At 30.9% G+C, this 19,466-nt stretch overlaps 3 protein-coding genes and 1 non-coding gene across 4 annotated transcripts; 2 read left to right on the top strand and 2 right to left on the bottom strand.

Moving 5' to 3' along the window:
• The first annotated feature begins 2,251 nt into the window (after positions 1–2,251).
• LOC137837776 (4,5-DOPA dioxygenase extradiol-like) lies at positions 2,252–6,232 on the top strand. Its single transcript, XM_068646898.1, has 3 exons — positions 2,252–2,697; positions 4,000–4,370; positions 5,874–6,232. Exons 1-3 carry the CDS (start codon positions 2,344–2,346, stop codon positions 6,067–6,069), a joined length of 921 nt encoding a protein of 306 aa, XP_068502999.1. The 5' UTR covers positions 2,252–2,343; the 3' UTR covers positions 6,070–6,232.
• On the top strand, positions 4,869–4,940 carry TRNAQ-CUG (transfer RNA glutamine (anticodon CUG)). Its single transcript has one exon. It is a non-coding gene; the product is annotated as a tRNA-Gln (tRNA).
• A 607-nt stretch (positions 6,233–6,839) lies between the features above and the next one.
• On the bottom strand, positions 6,840–13,300 carry LOC137837778 (uncharacterized). The gene is made up of 6 exons (XM_068646900.1): positions 12,893–13,300; positions 10,555–10,608; positions 9,871–9,944; positions 8,373–8,490; positions 8,219–8,277; positions 6,840–7,151 (listed from the first exon to the last, which is right to left on the bottom strand). The coding sequence occupies exons 1-6, from the start codon at positions 13,043–13,045 to the stop codon at positions 7,073–7,075; spliced, it is 537 nt and encodes a 178-aa protein (XP_068503001.1). The 5' UTR covers positions 13,046–13,300; the 3' UTR covers positions 6,840–7,072.
• A 2,773-nt stretch (positions 13,301–16,073) lies between these two features.
• On the bottom strand, positions 16,074–18,718 carry LOC137837771 (peroxidase 47-like). The gene is made up of 4 exons (XM_068646891.1): positions 18,304–18,718; positions 17,397–17,585; positions 16,963–17,125; positions 16,074–16,572 (listed from the first exon to the last, which is right to left on the bottom strand). Exons 1-4 carry the CDS (start codon positions 18,514–18,516, stop codon positions 16,193–16,195), a joined length of 945 nt encoding a protein of 314 aa, XP_068502992.1. The 5' UTR covers positions 18,517–18,718; the 3' UTR covers positions 16,074–16,192.
• Positions 18,719–19,466: the final 748 nt, after the last annotated feature.

Here is a 19,466-nt window from a genome sequence, read left to right as displayed (position 1 = left end):
TAAACTCCAAAAGATTGTTAAAAACATTTAATACAAGAGTCAAATCAGTTTTGAATCAATTAAAACATATTTACCAAACTTAACAAATTTTGTTAAGGATTTTCAAAAAACAATCAGTTGAAATGTCGAAATAACCGATTGAATTGGTTTGACAGTAAGGTCAACAAATTTCAAGCTCTGTCAAAACTTGTTTCAAAAACACCAAGTGTAAAACAACCGATTGAAACGATAAAACAACAGGTTTTTTTCCACTTCTTTGGAAAACACTTTTTTTCAAAAGAATTTGATTTAAACCAACTTTGGATTCTAACTAAACCCTAAACCTTAAACCCTAAACCTAAGAGTGGATTACAAATTCAAACTACCCAAAACCCACACACATAAGCAACAACAAAGCCTTCAACCAATCTTCATGGATTTGGAGACATCAAAGTCTATTTTAAACACTTCGTCTAATAGATGATACAACACCTTGCAATCTTTGTTTCATTTGATAAGTAAAATCTTTAACTGAAGATAAATGCACATAGCCTTTAAGCCTACACTATATTTGACAAAAATATTTTGGAAGCTTATTTTTATATTATAGGAAAAGTTTTCATCTTTTGTCTATCCAGATGATTTAATAAGTAAACATCTACATCAATATCTATTGGGATATGAGCTAAAGTTGTTTTGTTTCAACAACCATCCTCACACAAATTTATGTCAACTATGGTCGAAATATATGTGCAATCTTTGTCTTTTACTTCGTTTTGAGTAGAAAGTTCTCTAGCCAAGTGCTTATAAGTGTTCTTGCTATTAGAATGTTGCTTGAACAATAGATTGACATTTAATGTTGCATGGAACATATTTAATGTTGCACGGAACATATTTAATGCATCTCTACATTCGCACTCATCAGGTGCTAGAAGATATCAAGCTATTTGAGTTCAACGCTTTCAACGGTCAGAAAAGGATTTGCAACAACTCTTTCTTCCAAGCTTTATATAAATTTATCCTTCGAAGAAGAAGACAAAAAAAGAGAACGATGGTTAAGTGTCAAAATGTTGCTAAAATATTTTTTTGCTCTTACAAGCTTTGTAGAGAAAATTGTTGTGTTCATATAGCAAACTAGAAGAAAGTTCATATCATTGTATACATCTTTAGACACTAATCCTCTTTAGTGACCAAACTCTTCTGATATTTTTTTATCACATCTCTATACGCCTTGTTTGTTTAGATATGAATAATTGCATTCCATACAATGTCCAATGTCTTAGTTATAAGTGATTACTATCCAAACAATATTTTATCTTAGTCAAGAGTGATCGTGTTCCAAACAATATTCATTGGGTGAACTATGAGTGACCTTGTCAAAAGAATAGTATGTCTTAACCGAAAATAGTTTCTTTCTAAACAATACTCAATGGGTTGGTTAAGAATGATTGAGATACAAACAATACTCAAATTTTAGTTAAGAGTGATTGTGTTTCAAACAATACTCAGTTTTTATCAAGAATGGGTCTGTGTCCAAATAATACTTGTAATTTTAGTTAAAAGTAACTAATGATCTTTCAAAATAAAGATTTTTGTTTTGAGTGTATATTACAATATCATGTAAAATAAATAAATAAAAAGCAAAACGCAATACAGCCTTTACTCACAGTGTTTTGATTTTTTTTTTCGTAATTATCATGTAAATTATCATCTATTAAAATTATGGCATGACAATGACACTTTTGAGTTAATTTCATCTAAAACATTGGCCCGTCAAATAAAACGTTGGCCGGTCAAATGTCACAAACATAGAACGGAAAATATAATAAACAAACAATACAAAATCATTACACGTTACCTGATTAAAAAACAATTATGACAATAAAACATAGACCGTGGAATAAACAAATAATCATCATAATATTTATACTTGTATATATAACTTTTTAAACAATTTCACGAGTCAAATTTCAATAAAACTATTTTATCCTTTATTAAATCTATACTTTTACGTGAACACAATTTGTTTTAGCAGTTTCATATATGTTAATTGTAGTAAGATTATTTTATTTTTTATTAAATTGAAATATATTTTTACGTAGTAATACACAATCATACGATCTTTACTTAACAATAACTACATAACCTCTGAACTTAAAATTAATCATTTAATTTTTATATTTCTTAAAATTAGACTTTTTAATAGAAATAATATAAAAATCAAAATTTTATTAAATACGAACACATAACCAAAACATTTATAATAATTGGTATATAGTATGTAACAATAATATTTTACATAATATAAAGACTTTTCTTTCTTTATCTGTCTCTGAATGGTTCGTTCATTGATTACAACTATCTATGAACAAAATCTTAAGATTTTGTTACAGTTCAAATAGTTGGGCAAAGAGAGAAGAAAAAGTAGAAAGTGGTGATTTGATTGAAGATTCGATTGAAGAGAAGAAGAAGAGTGAGAAAATGGGGTTGAAATTGAAGGAGACGTTCTTCGTATCGCATGGATCACCAAGTCTCGCCGTGGATGATTCGATTCCGGCGAGGAAGTTCTTCAGTTCATGGAAAGAGCAGTTTCCGACGCCACCCTCCGCCATTCTCGTTGTCTCCGGCCACTGGGACACCAATCTTCCCACCGTCAACGTCGTTGACCGAAACGACACCGTCTACGACTTCTACGGCTTCCCCAAATCCATGTACAAGGTTTGTTTGTTTGCATAATTTTTTACTATTATTATTATTAGGTTAAATTACTTTCTTAATCTCTCTGCTTATACAATTTTTTCTCAATTTCATCTCTTTATTATTACAAATTTGGTAAGTTATTTGATTCTATAAATCAAATTAATATTTCTGTTTTTAGTTATTCGACATTTACGATGTTTGAAAACACGAATCAGTTTTACATTTTCTACTGTGTTATGAAAAGATAAATATTTATTTACTAATATAAATTAATAAAAAATAAAATTTAAAATAATTTATATCGGTAAGAGTAAAATTAGTAAAATATTCAAAAGTTTACAAATCAATTTAAAAAAAATCTCCTTTATAAATTGTTATAGATTATAAATAAATTAAAGAAAAAAATGTATTTTGTGACTTATTATCTATTTTAGAGTTAAATTTAATTGTGATTAACTCGGAAAAAAATACTTATTTTCGATAATAATTGCTGTGACTGTGGGAATAAAATTTAAAATTAATGGAAGAGCAAAATAGATAAAAAAAAAAAATTATGTATATAAAAGAAGAACTTGGTCAATGTCAAACCCACTTTATATGTTTTTTTTAAAGTTAATTATATTAGCATGATTATTCATGGTTTGAAGTGAGAACCAATTTGACTGGTTCTTTGCCATTAGTTTATTTTTGGTGAATATTACCATCCTAATATTCTTTAAACTTACATTCTAATTATTATTTTTATATCTTATTATCTTTGACTTCAATCCCTTGCTTTTTTAAAACAACCATGATTTGAGCATAGTTCAAATATAACTGCAAATATTAAGAGTATGTTTAATTTACTTCTCATATTTTTCGTTCAAAATTATTTTCTAACACAATTTCATCTCTTACCATGAAAATGATTTGTTCCTTATTTTTATAATTATACTAAAATTTATATAATAAGTTTGAATTTTTAGAAAATTAATATATTTTTTTTAAATTGTGTGAAAATTGTATTAGAATTGTCATAAATCCAATAAATATTTTTTGAATTGAACGCTTTACTGATAACGTGAATTCGACACGGACACACAGGAGTGTCTGAGCCTCATAGTGGACATTTCATAGTATATAAGTGGTGCAAACCTAAACTTATAAACCGATTTTATGATATTGAGTTAAACTTAAATTCCATTTTGAATTTCTTCAAAATCTAAACTTTTTCTTTTTAGAATAGAAATCAAACCTACACTGATTTTTTCTCACATTTTGATGATCTCTTACTATTTTTCTCTGGTTTTATCTTGAACTTGTGTACCCTTTTGTTGGTAGTTGAAATATCCAGCACCTGGGGCACCACACTTGGCCAAGAGGGTGAAGGAGGTGCTCTTAGGATCAGGGTTTAGCCATGTGGATGAAGACACGAAACGTGGGCTTGACCATGGTGCATGGGTGCCTCTGATGTTGATGTACCCAGAGGCAGATATCCCTGTGTGTCAACTCTCAGTTTCATCCAACAAGGGAGGTACTTACCACTATAACATGGGAAAGGCTTTGGCCCCTCTTAAAGATGAAGGTGTTCTGATCATTGGGTCTGGGAGTGCCACCCACAACCTCAGAGCAATGGGTCCTCGTAATAGCCCACCTGCTCCATGGGCTCAGGCTTTTATCTCCTGGCTGAAAACCTCTCTTCTTCATGGAAGGTAATGCTTTTACCCTGTTTTATTATTCATTCAACCTCCATTGCTGTTATTGTGACTTCTTGCTTTAGACATTGAATTCACTGAGTATTGCTGGAGGAGGTGGAGGTTACTATAGGTGTTTTCAAGTTAGTTCATATTTTTTTCAATGATACATTAATAATCCATAATTTTTTATACAATCACAAATCCATAATATTGTTATTTTAATATTTTTTTTTATATCATTTAATTATAAATTTATCTTTATTATATATGTTTATATTTAAATACATCACATATTTTTTAGGCATAAGTTTTTAGGTTTTTTTTCTAAAAGGACTTGAGCAACTTTGGATGTGACATTCATTTTCAAGTTATTTTCGAATTATACGTCTTTTGCATTTAACAATTTGAAATAATAATTTAATATTTAGTAAAGTTACAAATCATAAGATTTGAAAACTAATTATAGTTATAATAGTTAATTTGTGAATTGTAAAATAAAGTCTAAATGAATAAGGTCCTATGGTCTAGTGGTTAGGACATTGGACTCTGAATCCGGTAACCCGAGTTCAAATCTCGGTAGGACCTTTTTTTTGGCAGATGATGCAATTTTAGTTTTAACTTTAGAATTAATTCTTAACTTGTTTCCAAAATGTTCAATTGATAATTACAATTGTGAAATCTATAATGCATTTTCGAATTGTTTAAATCAAAATATATTTTTAAATTCATAAATGTATTTCAGCGGATTATCATAATATTTTTTTTAGATTTGGAAATGTATTCTAAAATACATAATTAAAAACTATATTTTACATTACACAATTTAAAAATAAAAAAATGTATGTCCAATTACACGATCTTGATTTTACAATCTATAATACATCTTAAAATTTATAATCTGAAATACATTTATATCTGGAAATATTATACAATTAAAAAATGTGTTTCATATTATATGTCTAAAAATTGCACATGGACAATTTAGACTAGGTGCGGGAAGAAGGAGCCATGATTCCTTGCTTTGGTTTCTACATTCACATTCATACTAACATTCTTTGTATGGTCCTAAATCTTAATTCTAAGTTGGGAAAGAATTGCAAATGATAAATACATAGGTAGCATCAAAGGATTCCCTACATTCACCAACATGCATTATTGTTGTATCTGGTGAGCTTCTACTTTAGGTTGGCTCTGGTGAGCTTCTACTTTAGGTTGACTCTGGTGAGCTTCTACATTCAAAGTGGTAACTGTCTATTGGAACATAACACAACAGTATAGTTTTCTTGGATGTTTTTGATTCACTGAGAACTTTATCTGAGCTTATGAAATAGGTTACCAAGTGGTAAAAAAGTAAAAGTGGCATAGTCTTCTTCAACTAGAGTTATGAATTTTACTCATTATGAACATACAGTGATTTTGATGTGCTGGAAACGTTTACACTTGATGCATTGGCTAGTAGCAAAATGGGAAATAACATGGTTCTTAATTATGTATTTCTTCAATCCATGACTGATGCAGATACGAGGAAGTAAATGAATATGAAGAGAAGGCTCCATATGCAAAAATGGCTCATCCTTGGCCTGATCATTTCTTCCCATTGCATGTGGCCATGGGTGCTGCTGGTGAAAATGCAAAGGCCAAAGTTGTTCATGATAGTTGGGATGCTGGTTCTATCTCTTATGCTTCTTTCAGTTTTGCAGCTACTGACATTTAATACCACATACTCATTTCTTCTCCACATTCTTCACTCTTGTCTTCATATATATATGCTACAGTTTGTTCAAATTACAAATACATTGTTTGATCAATAAGGACATGTGATGATGTGAACTTGTTGTTCGTTTATTAATCTATCTCCTTTCACCTCTTCCTACTTATTTACCTTTTTTCTCTCTCTTGCATGAGAAAACATTTGAAAGTTGTGCAATGTGTCATTCTCTTTATTGCTAGTTAATTTTCTTGGTGAATAAGATAAAGATGCTACCATAAGGTTTTATTCATGAATGAATGAATAGTTTAATAAAAATATATCTAGATATTAAATATATGAAACTAAAGAAAACTCAAATAAGTTTCTAAAAAATTTAGAATTTCTTTCAAGTCTTTAATTATGTTTTGTCTTGATTCCAATTCAGTTTTTTTTTTATGAAGTTAAACAAAATTTCAGAAATTCATTTAAATTTTACTCGGTTTCAAAAACTAATAAGACAACGCTAAATTGGCCATTTATTAAAAATCACACTTAAAAAAAAATCCTTTGAAAACGTGTTTATCTCCAGCTTTGTAGTTTCTTGCTGAATGGACTCTCACTTCTTTTTTTCTAAGATGTGATGTTTTTTAATTGATTAAATGAATCAACCGTTTTGGGCAAGAATTGTTCTTGAAATTAAAGGTTGCAGACTTTGGGACATAGCCATCCCCCAAAGCAGCACGAAGCAACGAAAACAAGAAATGAGAAACGAGTGAAGAGTGAAAGGACACAGCTGAGAAATGAAGATTTTTACATTAGCCCAAAAACAACAAAATACAAATGCACAAGATTTTACGTCTAACAATCTAGTGGAACCTACACAAGAGTCCACGAAAGGGAAGAGCAGACAATAAAGAGAATCATAATCCACAAGTGTATTTCAATGTCAGAAAACCTTTTTCTGTAGGACTTCTAGGATATTGAGGGTGTGAAAGACAATGCCATAGTCATTTTTTGAGTTTATAACCTAAAATTCTGTGTCAAAGCATGAAACCATGATCTTTGAAACCATGGACCTCGCAAAAGGGATGTAGCTCAAACTATACCTGTCAATAAATATACCAGAAGATAGAGAAATATGTCAGATTATATAGGAGTGGATACCTGTCAATCACAACAGGATAAATCATATTATTGCATTCTTGAAGAGATATTAGATTATACAATATTGAAACGTAGATATCATTAATACTTCAAATGAAATAAAGTGCTTTTAGTTTTACAATGCTATATAAGTTTTTATTAATAACAAGATTTGAGTAGCCAAACTATTAGATGACAATAAATACTGATAAGAGATAAAAATTAACTGCTTAATTTTCGTTTATTTTTTACATTAATCTCAAGTATATGGTAATTTATACAAAACATAAAATGATAAAGCACATTGGTGTAGTGGTGGTAGAAGCTCACTCCTTGCATTATTGGGTGTTGGCTTCATTCCTAGGTTTCTCAATTTTTTTCAAGCCTTATATGTGTAGCTCTAGTAAAGATGTAGTCGCATCAGATATTGCCACATCAGCCAACTAAAGGCTAGTTGATTCATGAAAACTGTTGCTATTCACACAGTTGACCCAGCTTGAAGCAGTTAGTCTAACGCAAAAACGGAGCTGCACCATCCACACATCATAATGTCTGCCTCAACTACTTCATCACTGAGTTAATCACAAATTCAAGTTTCGAATGCCAATTGTGCTTAGCTCATTTCATATTCCCACCCTTTTGCCTTATCTAGGAAGGCACTGCGGCTGAGTTTGCCCTTTCATTTTTTTTTTACCCCTATGTTACAAGACACTCGAGCTATTTCAACTAAAAATACACGTTTACTAAATAGGTCTTTCAATTTTCATCATCAGTTCATGGCTACCCTGACTAATTCTATAACTAACCATTCAAACTTTTTTCGGGGCTTATTGGTGGACATATAGCCTTTCTCTTTGGAGCATATATACATTATATAATTGAATTTATCTTTAGAATTTTCCATACATTTGGCATACTCTTTTGTGCCACATCAGATTTATGGTATGGTAACTTAATGTGTGCATACAGCACACTTCGGGTTATATTGAACAAATTTATATGGAAGACAATTGGAAAATATGTGACATACCAAACAAGTGCCCCAAACTCCAAAATAATTGCAAGAAGTGTCAGTAACTTGTTATGAACCTGTTTAATGCAAAATAATGAGATAATGAGCTAGTAAAAGATGGGATCTTTTTGTGCTTAAATAAAATGAAGAAAAGACAACTACATTGACTTACATAAAGAGCACAAAACAAGGCGACTATCATACTTGCAATGTATATGGCTGTTGCATATATACGAGCAGGATCAAGCATCATTGTCACTTGCCTCTTAGGACCTATTAGGAATGCTGTGCTGCCATAAAAAAGATTCCCACTTAGCATTTAAAGTAAACAGAACAGCATTGAAAAGGAGTTTCAAAGTCAATATATAAACATGAACTATTCATAATTTTTCAACTTCAAACTATTTAGTCAGTTTTAATTTAAAATACTAAACTAGTAAGAGTAAGATGAAACAATAAAATGTAACTATAAAACAATTTCTAAAGCAAAAGACGTAAAAGAGGGATATATTGTGACAATGGAGATAAATAAAATTTAAATCTCAATGATTGCATCTATGGAAAAATGATCACTTTAATACAAGTAACTGGACCACGGATCAATCTAATACTTACAGCAAAAATCATTGTTCAAATTTAACTTTTATATATACAAGAAAGACATCATATGCGCATAATACTGAGTGTTACATCACCCAGCTAAAAGAAAGAAAAAGGAAACTGAAGTCCAGAATAAGATTATGCAAATTAGTCTTTGCTTATTTTCATCTTGATATCCTAACCTTAAGAAAGTTGTTCTATACTGGTTGTTGAAATTTGTTTACTACAAAGTAAGAATTCAAAATACCTAACACCTATTTTATTAGAATGACTTCCTATACTTGGTGATTTCGTTCATAAGAACAGAAATTAAACCATGGAAATCCCACTTTTAAGCACTGTGATAGATACCCAATTATACCAAGAGCCAAGTGAGGAGAAAGGAAAGGTAGTGATTAAGGACAAACATGAGTAACAGAGGTGAGATAAAATAGAATATGCATGGGAATTTCTTTTAATAGACTAGACATGTGGATGGGATGCAGGGTAGAGGAAGAGTATGGAAGGTGGGAAGTTTGCCAAGGTTATTAAAAGAAGACATGGAATGAACGGAAGGCAAGAAAGGATCAGCAATAACACTAGGACTTCGGAGGAAGCTAGGCAGCCTTGAAGAGCTGACCTAGTCACTGTAATGCCCCCATTTCTCATTTCACTCTGTGATCTATGGTTGAGTAGAGTTCCAGTTTCCTGCATTACTTAATGGATTTAACTGATTAATTTTTAGAAATCAAGTCTACGAAGAGAGCCCAATCAACAAAATAGCCTATCAGGTGTGAGAGCCTTATGGCAAAAGTACTAATTTGAGGTTCATAGGATTAGTGCCGCGCACAGTGATATAAAGAGTAAAGAAACATTATCATCTCCTTCCCCCTCCCCCAACCCCCTTTTCCGAAGGAAAGAAAGAAAAAAAAAACCCATTACTGATAATAGCATAATATTTGAAACCTGTGAATGGAAATTCAGTGAACTAGAAAATGTTTGAATGTATCCTCATTTCTATTACATTAAATTGCAGAGTATAAGGAAGTCAGCATCATAATGTAATTATACAGCTCTAAAACAGGACATACCTTCCAAGTGAAAGCAAATTACCAAGAGTGAATGCTATTGCAAACTTGATTGGCTTGAAAAAAACAAGCATGGACTGTAACATGGGAGAGGGAAATGCCATTTGTTAGTGCTTATTCTTGTCTGCCAAAAAAATTGAGTTAAAAGGCTAATATTATTATACATTAAAGTAGAAAGAGCAACAGTTGTAAGTAAAGTTTTCAGAAAGGAAGTGAAAAGAACTATATTCCCATCAATTTTTCATACAAAAGGAAAGAGAAACCATTACGAGATTTATTCATTACCCTCATATTTAAATATATAAATTTATACATCTATTCTATTCCAGTAGCTGATTTAAGTAAAAGAAGCCGAAAGTATAGGAGTTTCTTGTTTATGCTCTATAACTATAAGAGTAATACAATCTAATGGTGAACACATCTAAATGCCATGGTTGCTGCCTTGTGTTTTGACTATATTGGTCATAGGTTACAGTTATACTGGCCATAGAAACATTCTCAACATTCACAGGGATATAAGGTGCATAAATGAGCCCACACTGGTAGTGTGCACGCCTTGTTTCAGCATTGGGTGTGGCCATATTCTAAGACCGATTAAAGCTTAAGATTAATATTTCCACATTGAACTGAAGCACTAGCATATATGCTTCACTTATTTAACAAGAAAAATCATAATGTCAAACTTACCAATAGTGTACAAGTTAATCCAGCAGAAAAGCAAATGGCAAAACCATATAGTCTCTGGTCACAGACAGAGAGCTTATTAGTTAAACTGTGAAAGACAATTTACAAATAGAAACATGTTAGATGAATCAAATTAACATTTTTCAATATGATAGAAGTTTGGGTAAATAAGAAGACATGAGGTGATTGATGCAAACAGTTGGTAAAAGAATCCAGTATATAGGAGAAAAGAGAGAGATTTAATCAGGCCTCACAAAAATATGAAGTAAAACTGATACTTCTGACCTTTTCGATATTCCCCAATACCTAACCAGCCAACCCCCAACAATAACAGGTAACATGAATGGAACAATTACAAAAAAAAAATATATAAAAAATATAAAAATAAATAAAAAATAAATATATATATATATACATATATATGTATATATATATATATATATATATAGAGAGAGAGAGAGAGAGAGAGAAACAATATCATTATGCTCCTCAAAGTCCAATGCTTGATTTGAGTTTGTAAATTACCAAAGCCAAGCTAACTCCATTATGTAGTTTGAAACAGAAGGCATCCTTATTTAATTGGAATTGCACAGTTATTGTATTGAGAATTTAAACTACAGAACCTCAAAACATGGTACCTCTATAGACTACATATCTTAATTCATTAACCAAGGCACATCTTACAAACACGAATGAACTTAAAAGTTATGCAATATCACTATAATTCAGTTCAATAAGAAATCCACAAAAATTCTGATCCAAATAAAATGTATTTCAGGCATCCAGTCATCTTCCAACAAATATTTATTTTACTTCACCCTTTATGAATGATTTTGTGAAGATATTCAGTTATTTCTTGCAGTCCATCAGTGAATCATTCTCAACTCTTAGTTACACCTAAGAGCCAGTATAAGTTATTTCCAACAATACAAAAAAATCTACAAGCATAATTTCTATTAGAAAATATTATCTCCATATTTTTTATTGTTTTTATTTCTCAATCTCATATCATCTGTGGATTGAACATTGTAAAACTTCCAGTGTTGTTAAATATCCGCTAGAGCTAAAGCATTCAGAAGTCCTCGGATCTGGAATTGCAACTCCACCCACTATTATAATTGCTATGGCACCATAGGTGCAACAAGTATCCTATATCCTCTAGTAAATTCCAGCAAGTCTCCAGCCAACTGAACTTTTGAGTTAACAACTTAATATTAAGCCAATTTTGACGCTTTTTTTTTTGCATACAACTTAATTTTTATACATATAACACATCGATATACAACACCTATGTGACTTCCACAATTTGTCTGCAACACTATCTACTATATGATATAGTGGATTATAGATTATATTTTTGGAAACTGAAATCCAAAAAAATGATCCCCTAGATAGGCCCTGAGGTCTCTGCTCAGAGAGCTATTTTAGAGTATATATACAGTCACTATCAACGCTCTTCAGTCTGCTATGTCTTCTAGACCAAACCGCTCTACGATGGCAGCCCCTGTAGAGAAAGGGCAAATATGGATGCTATTGAAAGCCTGGACTGGCTTTCTGCCATTTCCCACAATCCGCTAATGATAACACTGATAGCTTCCAGTATCCAAAAAGGTAAAAAAGTGATGACCATGCCCATGCAACTCTCTACCTTCATTCCTACTGTGCACCTTGCCAATTCAAGGTTAAAAATTAAAAATATTCCTACGCGGCAATATTTTGCTAATTTTCCTTAAAAACATTGTAAATTGACAGGGGGTCAAATAAATCTCGAGGTCACTTGACTTGTTCTCACTTATGGTAGGTCGTAGTTATCAGGAATGCAGCACAAGTATGCATTCATGATTCGCTAAGGTACACGACTTATCACTTTTCACATTATTATTATAAGATCTCCATTAAAAGGAATCCAGATCACAGAAACAGTAAATTTGGGTGTGATATGCATGCATGGTTATTGTGAGAATTATGTAACTATGGAGTAGCTTTCCTCATCTAACACTGAATTAAAAAAAACTTCTCACCAACCTATCTTCCAGCCTAACACTAACTACAGTTTCTGATATAACAACAGCAAATCGAATTAAAACACCAAAACACCTGACCTTCGAGAATGGTAATAAAGGAAAATCAAATTCTAAACTATAGCAATGTAAAAACCACAATTAAGGACAGATCCACGTCTAAAACCTAGAACATCCATTTCCGTACCGAATCAATCACACACTCAAATTTCACTTCCTTTCTATCTCATCGCTAAGTATTATTCTATTTTCTCTGAAATGAAACGATTAACAACAATTGAATTTTCCAATTGGAGCAGAAATGGAGCGAAGTAGAAGACCTGTGTGGTGGACAAGGTGCAGTTGCGGTTGAAATCGTCCATAAAGGCGAAGGAGTTGCTGTTTTCCAATGCCGCGGCCTGCTGCTCTTCGTCTTCGACGTCCATTCCCACCATTGTCTTCACTTTCTCGAAGGCTCTGTTCATTTTTTCCATTGTTTTCCCACACTTTCTCGGGAAAATGGAAAAAAAGAATGAAAAAATAAAACGGTGGATCTGTGGTTATGGAACGAAAGGTAACTACGTAGTGAGTTGCTTCGATTTTCAGAAATTGTGAGTGGAATTTCGATGGAGATATCACAACAACGACTCCACTTCACCGAAACCCAGCTCTTGAAAGAGCTTTCTCTCTATTTTGTTTTTTAGTTGAGACAGCTTCTTCTTGCACCTCCATGACTTCTTCAACCACCCTCATTATAAAATCGCATTTACTATTATACCTTTCAGTAAAAAAAAAAATTAAAAATTTTAAAAAATTAAAATATAACTTTAATCTACTTTAACCTGTTTTAACATATTTCTACTTTCTCCTTCCCTTCTAAATCTCTCCTTATCCATCATTCACTATTGTCCTCTTCATTTACAACTTAGTAATTTCACTGTTTTCATCTTTAAGTATAATTTGACGAAAGTATTTGAAAAGATATAATATAATTCGGTAGTTTCTTCGCACAAATAGGTACCAAATTACGTAATCTAGTGGGTTTTTAATTAGGTTCTAGATTACCTAATCTAGTAGGGTTTCTAGAAGTTCTGAATTACGTGATCTAGTAGGGTTTAGGGTTGTAATAAGTCCTGAATTATATAATTCGGTATGGACAGTTGTTTAGTTAGGGTTTTGGATTACGTAATCCGGTAGGTTTCTCCAATTAGGTTATAGATTACGTAATCGTTTACAAAATGGATATGATCTACATGCTCAAAGTATGAAGGGATGTGTTTTGTAGACCTCTAAAATTTGTTTGTTTTACTCTTTTGGGATCCTTTTTTTGTCTTAACTGCATTAAGTGATGCACATAATGTTGTCATGTCTGGGTAGGCAATTTCACGCAACTTGTTTTTAATTGTTCCTTTGTCACAAATATCAACCTATTTGAACCGGGATAGAATGACATCCCATTCTGGTTGAATTTACAACTCGGATGATGAATCACATTCAGATAAATCTGAAAAATTGAGTCTTGTCCACATAACATGAACTTCATTAAGTGGAATGACACTCATAACATATCTGGCTAACTGACAAACACATGGTAATTCGTGAGTCCCTAAGTACATCCACAACGTTCATTGTCAAACCTCACATCATTGACCCGTTCAAACTCTTCAATAATGAGAATCAAAACATGTTTAGATACAAAGCCAACCAGCATTTTATACAATTGCACATTGAATGTGTGTCCTATCACATGTAGACTCATTTGAAATTATGTTTTGATTTTGTTATGTTAAAGTATAATAAGATGCTTGATATCCTTTTCAAAACACATTTGTTGACTTCCAAAGTGATAAATTTGGAAATCATAAAATATGTTTCGAAAATGATATTTTGAAATGGTTATGGACTGCATTTCCATAATGTAACATACATGCATTCACTCGTTTTATTTCGGATTTGCCATTTTTTACAAATATTAGGAAATACCAATTCTAGAAGAAAAAAAAAACAAACCTTACCTTTTTTCTCTAAGGAACAACATTTCCAAAATCACTCACTAACCATTGGAATGTTGTTGGAAAGCACACATGTTTGTCTACGTCCACTAAGAGCGCACTAAAATCACAAAAATCGCCCAGAATACTCACCGCCACTTGCTATGAACAACGACAATGATAGAGACGAAGGAGACGATGTGCCGAGGTTCCTGAAATCTCTCAGGATTAATTTTGCCAACTCACATTTTTGAAGGGTGCAGGAAAAAAATGTAAGGATCCAAGAAGAAACACCTCCTAATTTTCCATTGTTTAATTTTTTTTCATCAAATATATTTTATTTTTGTAAAAAAATACGTTTGCAAAATCATTTGAAAACTATTTTGAGTAGTTTCCAGAAAACTAGAAGAAAAACATTATAATTTTAATAAAATAAAAAATAACTTATAGTTTATATAAAATAATATTTTTTATTATATTTTAAGTTTCTAAAATTTGACGTGAATTTGTGTTCCAAATAAAAAATATATTTCAATTTATTAAATTTAAAAAAATATATTTTTCTAAAGAAATGACAAGCATATGTAAAATGTATATCTCTCCTTTTTAACACATTACTTATTACTTATAACAAGTCGAAACACAAACACGCGCCTTTATATCTGCATTTTCTATTTATATCCGTATTTTCTATTTTATTATTATTATGTATATATTATTATTATTATACAAAAATATATTAAATAAATTTAAATTTATAACTCAACACAATGAACATAATTATATTAAAGTAATTATGTTATTTATTTCATTCTCAATACTTATAAATTACTAATTTTTATTTGTTATTAATATAAAACTAAAATAGATGAACATAATAATGAAAAGAAAAAAGAAGAGAAGAATAAGATGAGAAACTCCAATAACAAATCTTAAAAAATTATTTTTATTTTTATTTTTATTTTTTTTCTCCTCTATATAAGAATGCTGTTTTTATTTATTACTAATATAAAACTGAAAAATAAAATGTAATAATAAAAAGAAAAAGAGTAAGAATAAGATGAGAAACTCCAATAACAAATCTTAAAAAAATAATTTTTTTTAATTTTTTTTTCTCCTTTATATAGGAATGCCGTTTTTATTTATTACTAATATAAAACTAAAAAAGAGAAATATAATAATGAAAGGAAAAAGAGTAAGATAAGATGAGATAATATTAGATTTATTTTAAACTTCATTTTATATGTAACTTTCTTTTATGTTTCTGATATCCAAAGTAAATGAACTCTTTAAGAAACAAATAATTATAATTTTTGTCTCTTACAAAATCAGAATTTTTTGTTTCACTATCTTTAAGTATTTAAATTGAGTTATTTTCTTTTATTTCAATGCGAAAACGAATAGAGAAGTATGAATGGGATAATACTAATAAATTTTCACTTCAATTATTTATAACCTACTTTTCCTTTGAATATTACACAATAATAATAATAGTAATACAAATAAATGATCTTCTTAATGGAAACAATCATAAAGAGCAAACCAAACATGTTATTTATGATTAAGACAGACAAAGCATGTGGTTTCACCAATGAATGACAACTCTGTAGAGTTTCCCAAATCAATTGAACATCACACCCTTTCCCCAGTTCAGTTTATTTTATGGCAATTTCTTCGTACTTCCCCTCTGGACCCTTCTTTCACATCGAGCGTGCTCATCTTCACCATTGCCTGTAGAAAATCCAAGAAGAACAAGGCTTGGTTCATTGCATAAGAGTTTACAAGGTTTCTGGTTTGTGGGGTGGTGTACAACGTTTGGTCTGATGTGAGAACACCGTTGTTTGAGACCAGAGCGTTGAAGTATAGGTTGTCGAAATCGTTCCTGGTGGAGTCAAAGGGCTGCTCTGCAGTGTCACCACCACTGCATGTCTTGGAGAGTGTCTTTGCAAACTGTGAGTCCAAAGATGGATCCAATGGGGTAAGTCTCTGCTTGAATGAAGAACACCTTGCCACTCCTAATGTGTGAGCTCCTGCACAATCAAAAACCATTTTGATTGACACTTAACAGACCATTAACCATGTTCTCAAACTTTAATTAGTGCTTACTAATTTGGAAAAGGAAAATGAGTCAGAATCTTGTATTTAACACATGGCATGTAGGGTTAGGTCCATATTCTCTTCAAATTATTGAACACACAGTAAAAGTATCAAAGAGAACACATGCATACAATAGACATTAGCAATCATAGACTTCTAATACGTTCACATTGCACCAGATTACAACTAGAAAGAGAATAGACCACAAGTAAACTAGTGTTTTTTAGTGTGCATTGTTAAAGTAACATGAATTTAAAATTTTATTGTTCCACATCACAGTTATAAACTGATATTTTTTTACAACATTTTTCATATTATATTACCTGAGAGAGCCACCATGTCTTTTGCAGAAAACCCACGTTGCCCAAACATCTTAATGAGCTGAGAAGCATTGAAAATGGGTGCAGGAAGATTGAAAGTATCCTCAATTTTGGACCTTGTTCCATCCTTCCTACCTTTTGGTATGTCATACACAGGACCCCCTGCCTGCACAATTAAGAATTTTGTTACAATATATGCTCTAAAATGTTTTATCTTATTATGAATTGTTAAATGAAAAAAAAAAAAAGTACTAACTTTAGCAGTAATAAATAAGCAGTTTTCTACTTCTGATTTTTTTGTGCTTTTTTCACAATAACTTGTTTAACACACAACAAAACATGTTTTATCTGTACCACAATGTATCAAAATTAAATTGGACCCAGAAAGAAAATGGAAGATCAGGGACACAATGAAATGTGTGGTAGTTTCATCTTACGAAGAAAACTGCATCTCTAGCAGCCATAGCAAGAATGTCAGCACATGAAACCACTCCTGGGCATTGTTTTTCAAGCTCTTCCTTGATATCATCTATTACTTCATAGCCCCTCAAGCTCAAATTTGCTGGTGAATCTTTTTCTGCTGTGTTGTCCTTAGTGGAGTCGATCAGAACTGAGCCATCACATCCCTAGTAGACAAAAACAAACCCTTTTGAGGTATAACCATATTCATGAATAATTGTTATAAGGTAAGTTAATGGTTTTTAATTTAGAAAAATGGATGCAACTAAATGAGTTTGTCTTTGAAAGACAGACATACATCTTGAACTTAGGAATACAAACAAAAGTTCGTTTTAATGTACATGTGTTTTCATAAGTATCTTAGCTTTTTGTATTACTACTTCTCTCCACTCCTCTTTCTTTGGGATGAAGCAACAATCATTGATCAAAACCCTGTCCAAAAACACATGAATGAATTTAAAAATTGCATCTTTAACATAAGCTCCCACAGAAGAGCCTTGGACTTGAAGTAGCCCTTCAACTGCTCTATTCTATAATGAGAAACATTTTTCTTTCATTAGAAGAATGGTAGACATCACCATCTCACAGACTCTAATATTGTGTCATGAATCAACATTTCAGAAGTTTAAACTGCTAAGTGAAGAACCAAATGTCAATTCTTATATTTCATCTCTGACCATCTCTTTGACCACTTTGTTGCATCTAGTTAATCTTCATGTAACAACACATAACTGAATTATCAGTTTGTAAGAAAGAGTTAATAAAATCTAGGTATTATCACATGAAGATTATTTAAGACTAATGTATAGTTTGAGACTATACTATAATTTCTGGTGAGTGAGGGAGTGATTTTTGTATACAAGAGAAAGAGAAATGAAAATGAACCTCTATGAAACAGTCATGGAAGTGCATTCTAACAAGCCCTGCTGCTAGGGTGGGATCATCTTGCAGAGCTCTGTTGAGTGTGCTCTTAACAATAAGTTCAGCCAAAGGGCAACTGAACAAGTAGTAGTTCATGTTCAAGCCACTTGCTCCCAAACTGAAACCACTCACCACTATCATTTCCACAGCAAAAAGCAGTGTCAGAAAATTAGCCATGATCACAGTCTTCAAAGAATTCAAAAGGGGTTTGTTCAGAATCTTGATGAAACAACAAGGTATATATACACACACAATACTTGGTGAGAGGATTGAACTTAGTTGTAATGTGGACCAGCAAGGAGAGAAAAAGAAAATGAAGCTTTGTATAGTTGGGAAAAGCTGGCACCCTCCTTACTATTCCACACATATTTAAGTTTCTGTTCATGGCCTAATCTCTTACAAAATAAAAGAAGAGAAATGATAGTTTGATATAACTTTATTCAGGTGATTGATTTAGATATAAATATATATAAATAAAGTAAATTTGTAATTAAATAATATAAAAAATATTAAAATAATAATATTGAAAATTGTAATGTAATTGTATTAAAATAATAACATCCTTTCATTTTTGCAGTATGGGTTTTTTGGAATTCTATACATGTTACCACTAAGTATTGGTAATCAGTGTTCACAAATAAAATTATAAGAGTAAATAAATTAAGATTCGAAATTTTGAAGGCAAAAAACACTCAAGATTTGACAAGAGTGAAACTATTAATACTGTAAGAATATTCTATTAACTAAAACAAAATTATTAAATAAAAATCAAATTTAGAAATAAAAAATAATTAATCACTATATTTTTTAAATTAGATAAAATTTTAGATTTTTTTTTTATATTTAAAATAATTTATATTGTAAATAAAAAATTATAAAATTATTTCTAAATTGGTAGTTAGGAGTTAAAATTTTGTAACTATTCATTAGATATCAATTTAGAAACTATTTTATAATTTTTTTATTGATAATAAAAATTATTTTAGATATCAATAATTTTTTTAGTTTATAAAATTGTCTCTAATTTTAATAATATAGTGAATAATTATTTTAGCTTCTAAAATTAATTTTTATTTAATGATTTTTATAATAATTTTTTATTTTATTTTTAAACATGTCATTTGTTT

The sequence above is a fragment of the Phaseolus vulgaris genome, chromosome 4 (assembly GCF_000499845.2).
Source record: "Phaseolus vulgaris cultivar G19833 chromosome 4, P. vulgaris v2.0, whole genome shotgun sequence".
In the NCBI taxonomy this organism is placed as follows: domain Eukaryota; kingdom Viridiplantae; phylum Streptophyta; class Magnoliopsida; order Fabales; family Fabaceae; genus Phaseolus; species Phaseolus vulgaris.
The sequence above is the reverse complement of the archived record's forward strand: the minus strand, read 5'-3'. Positions and strand labels throughout refer to the sequence as shown.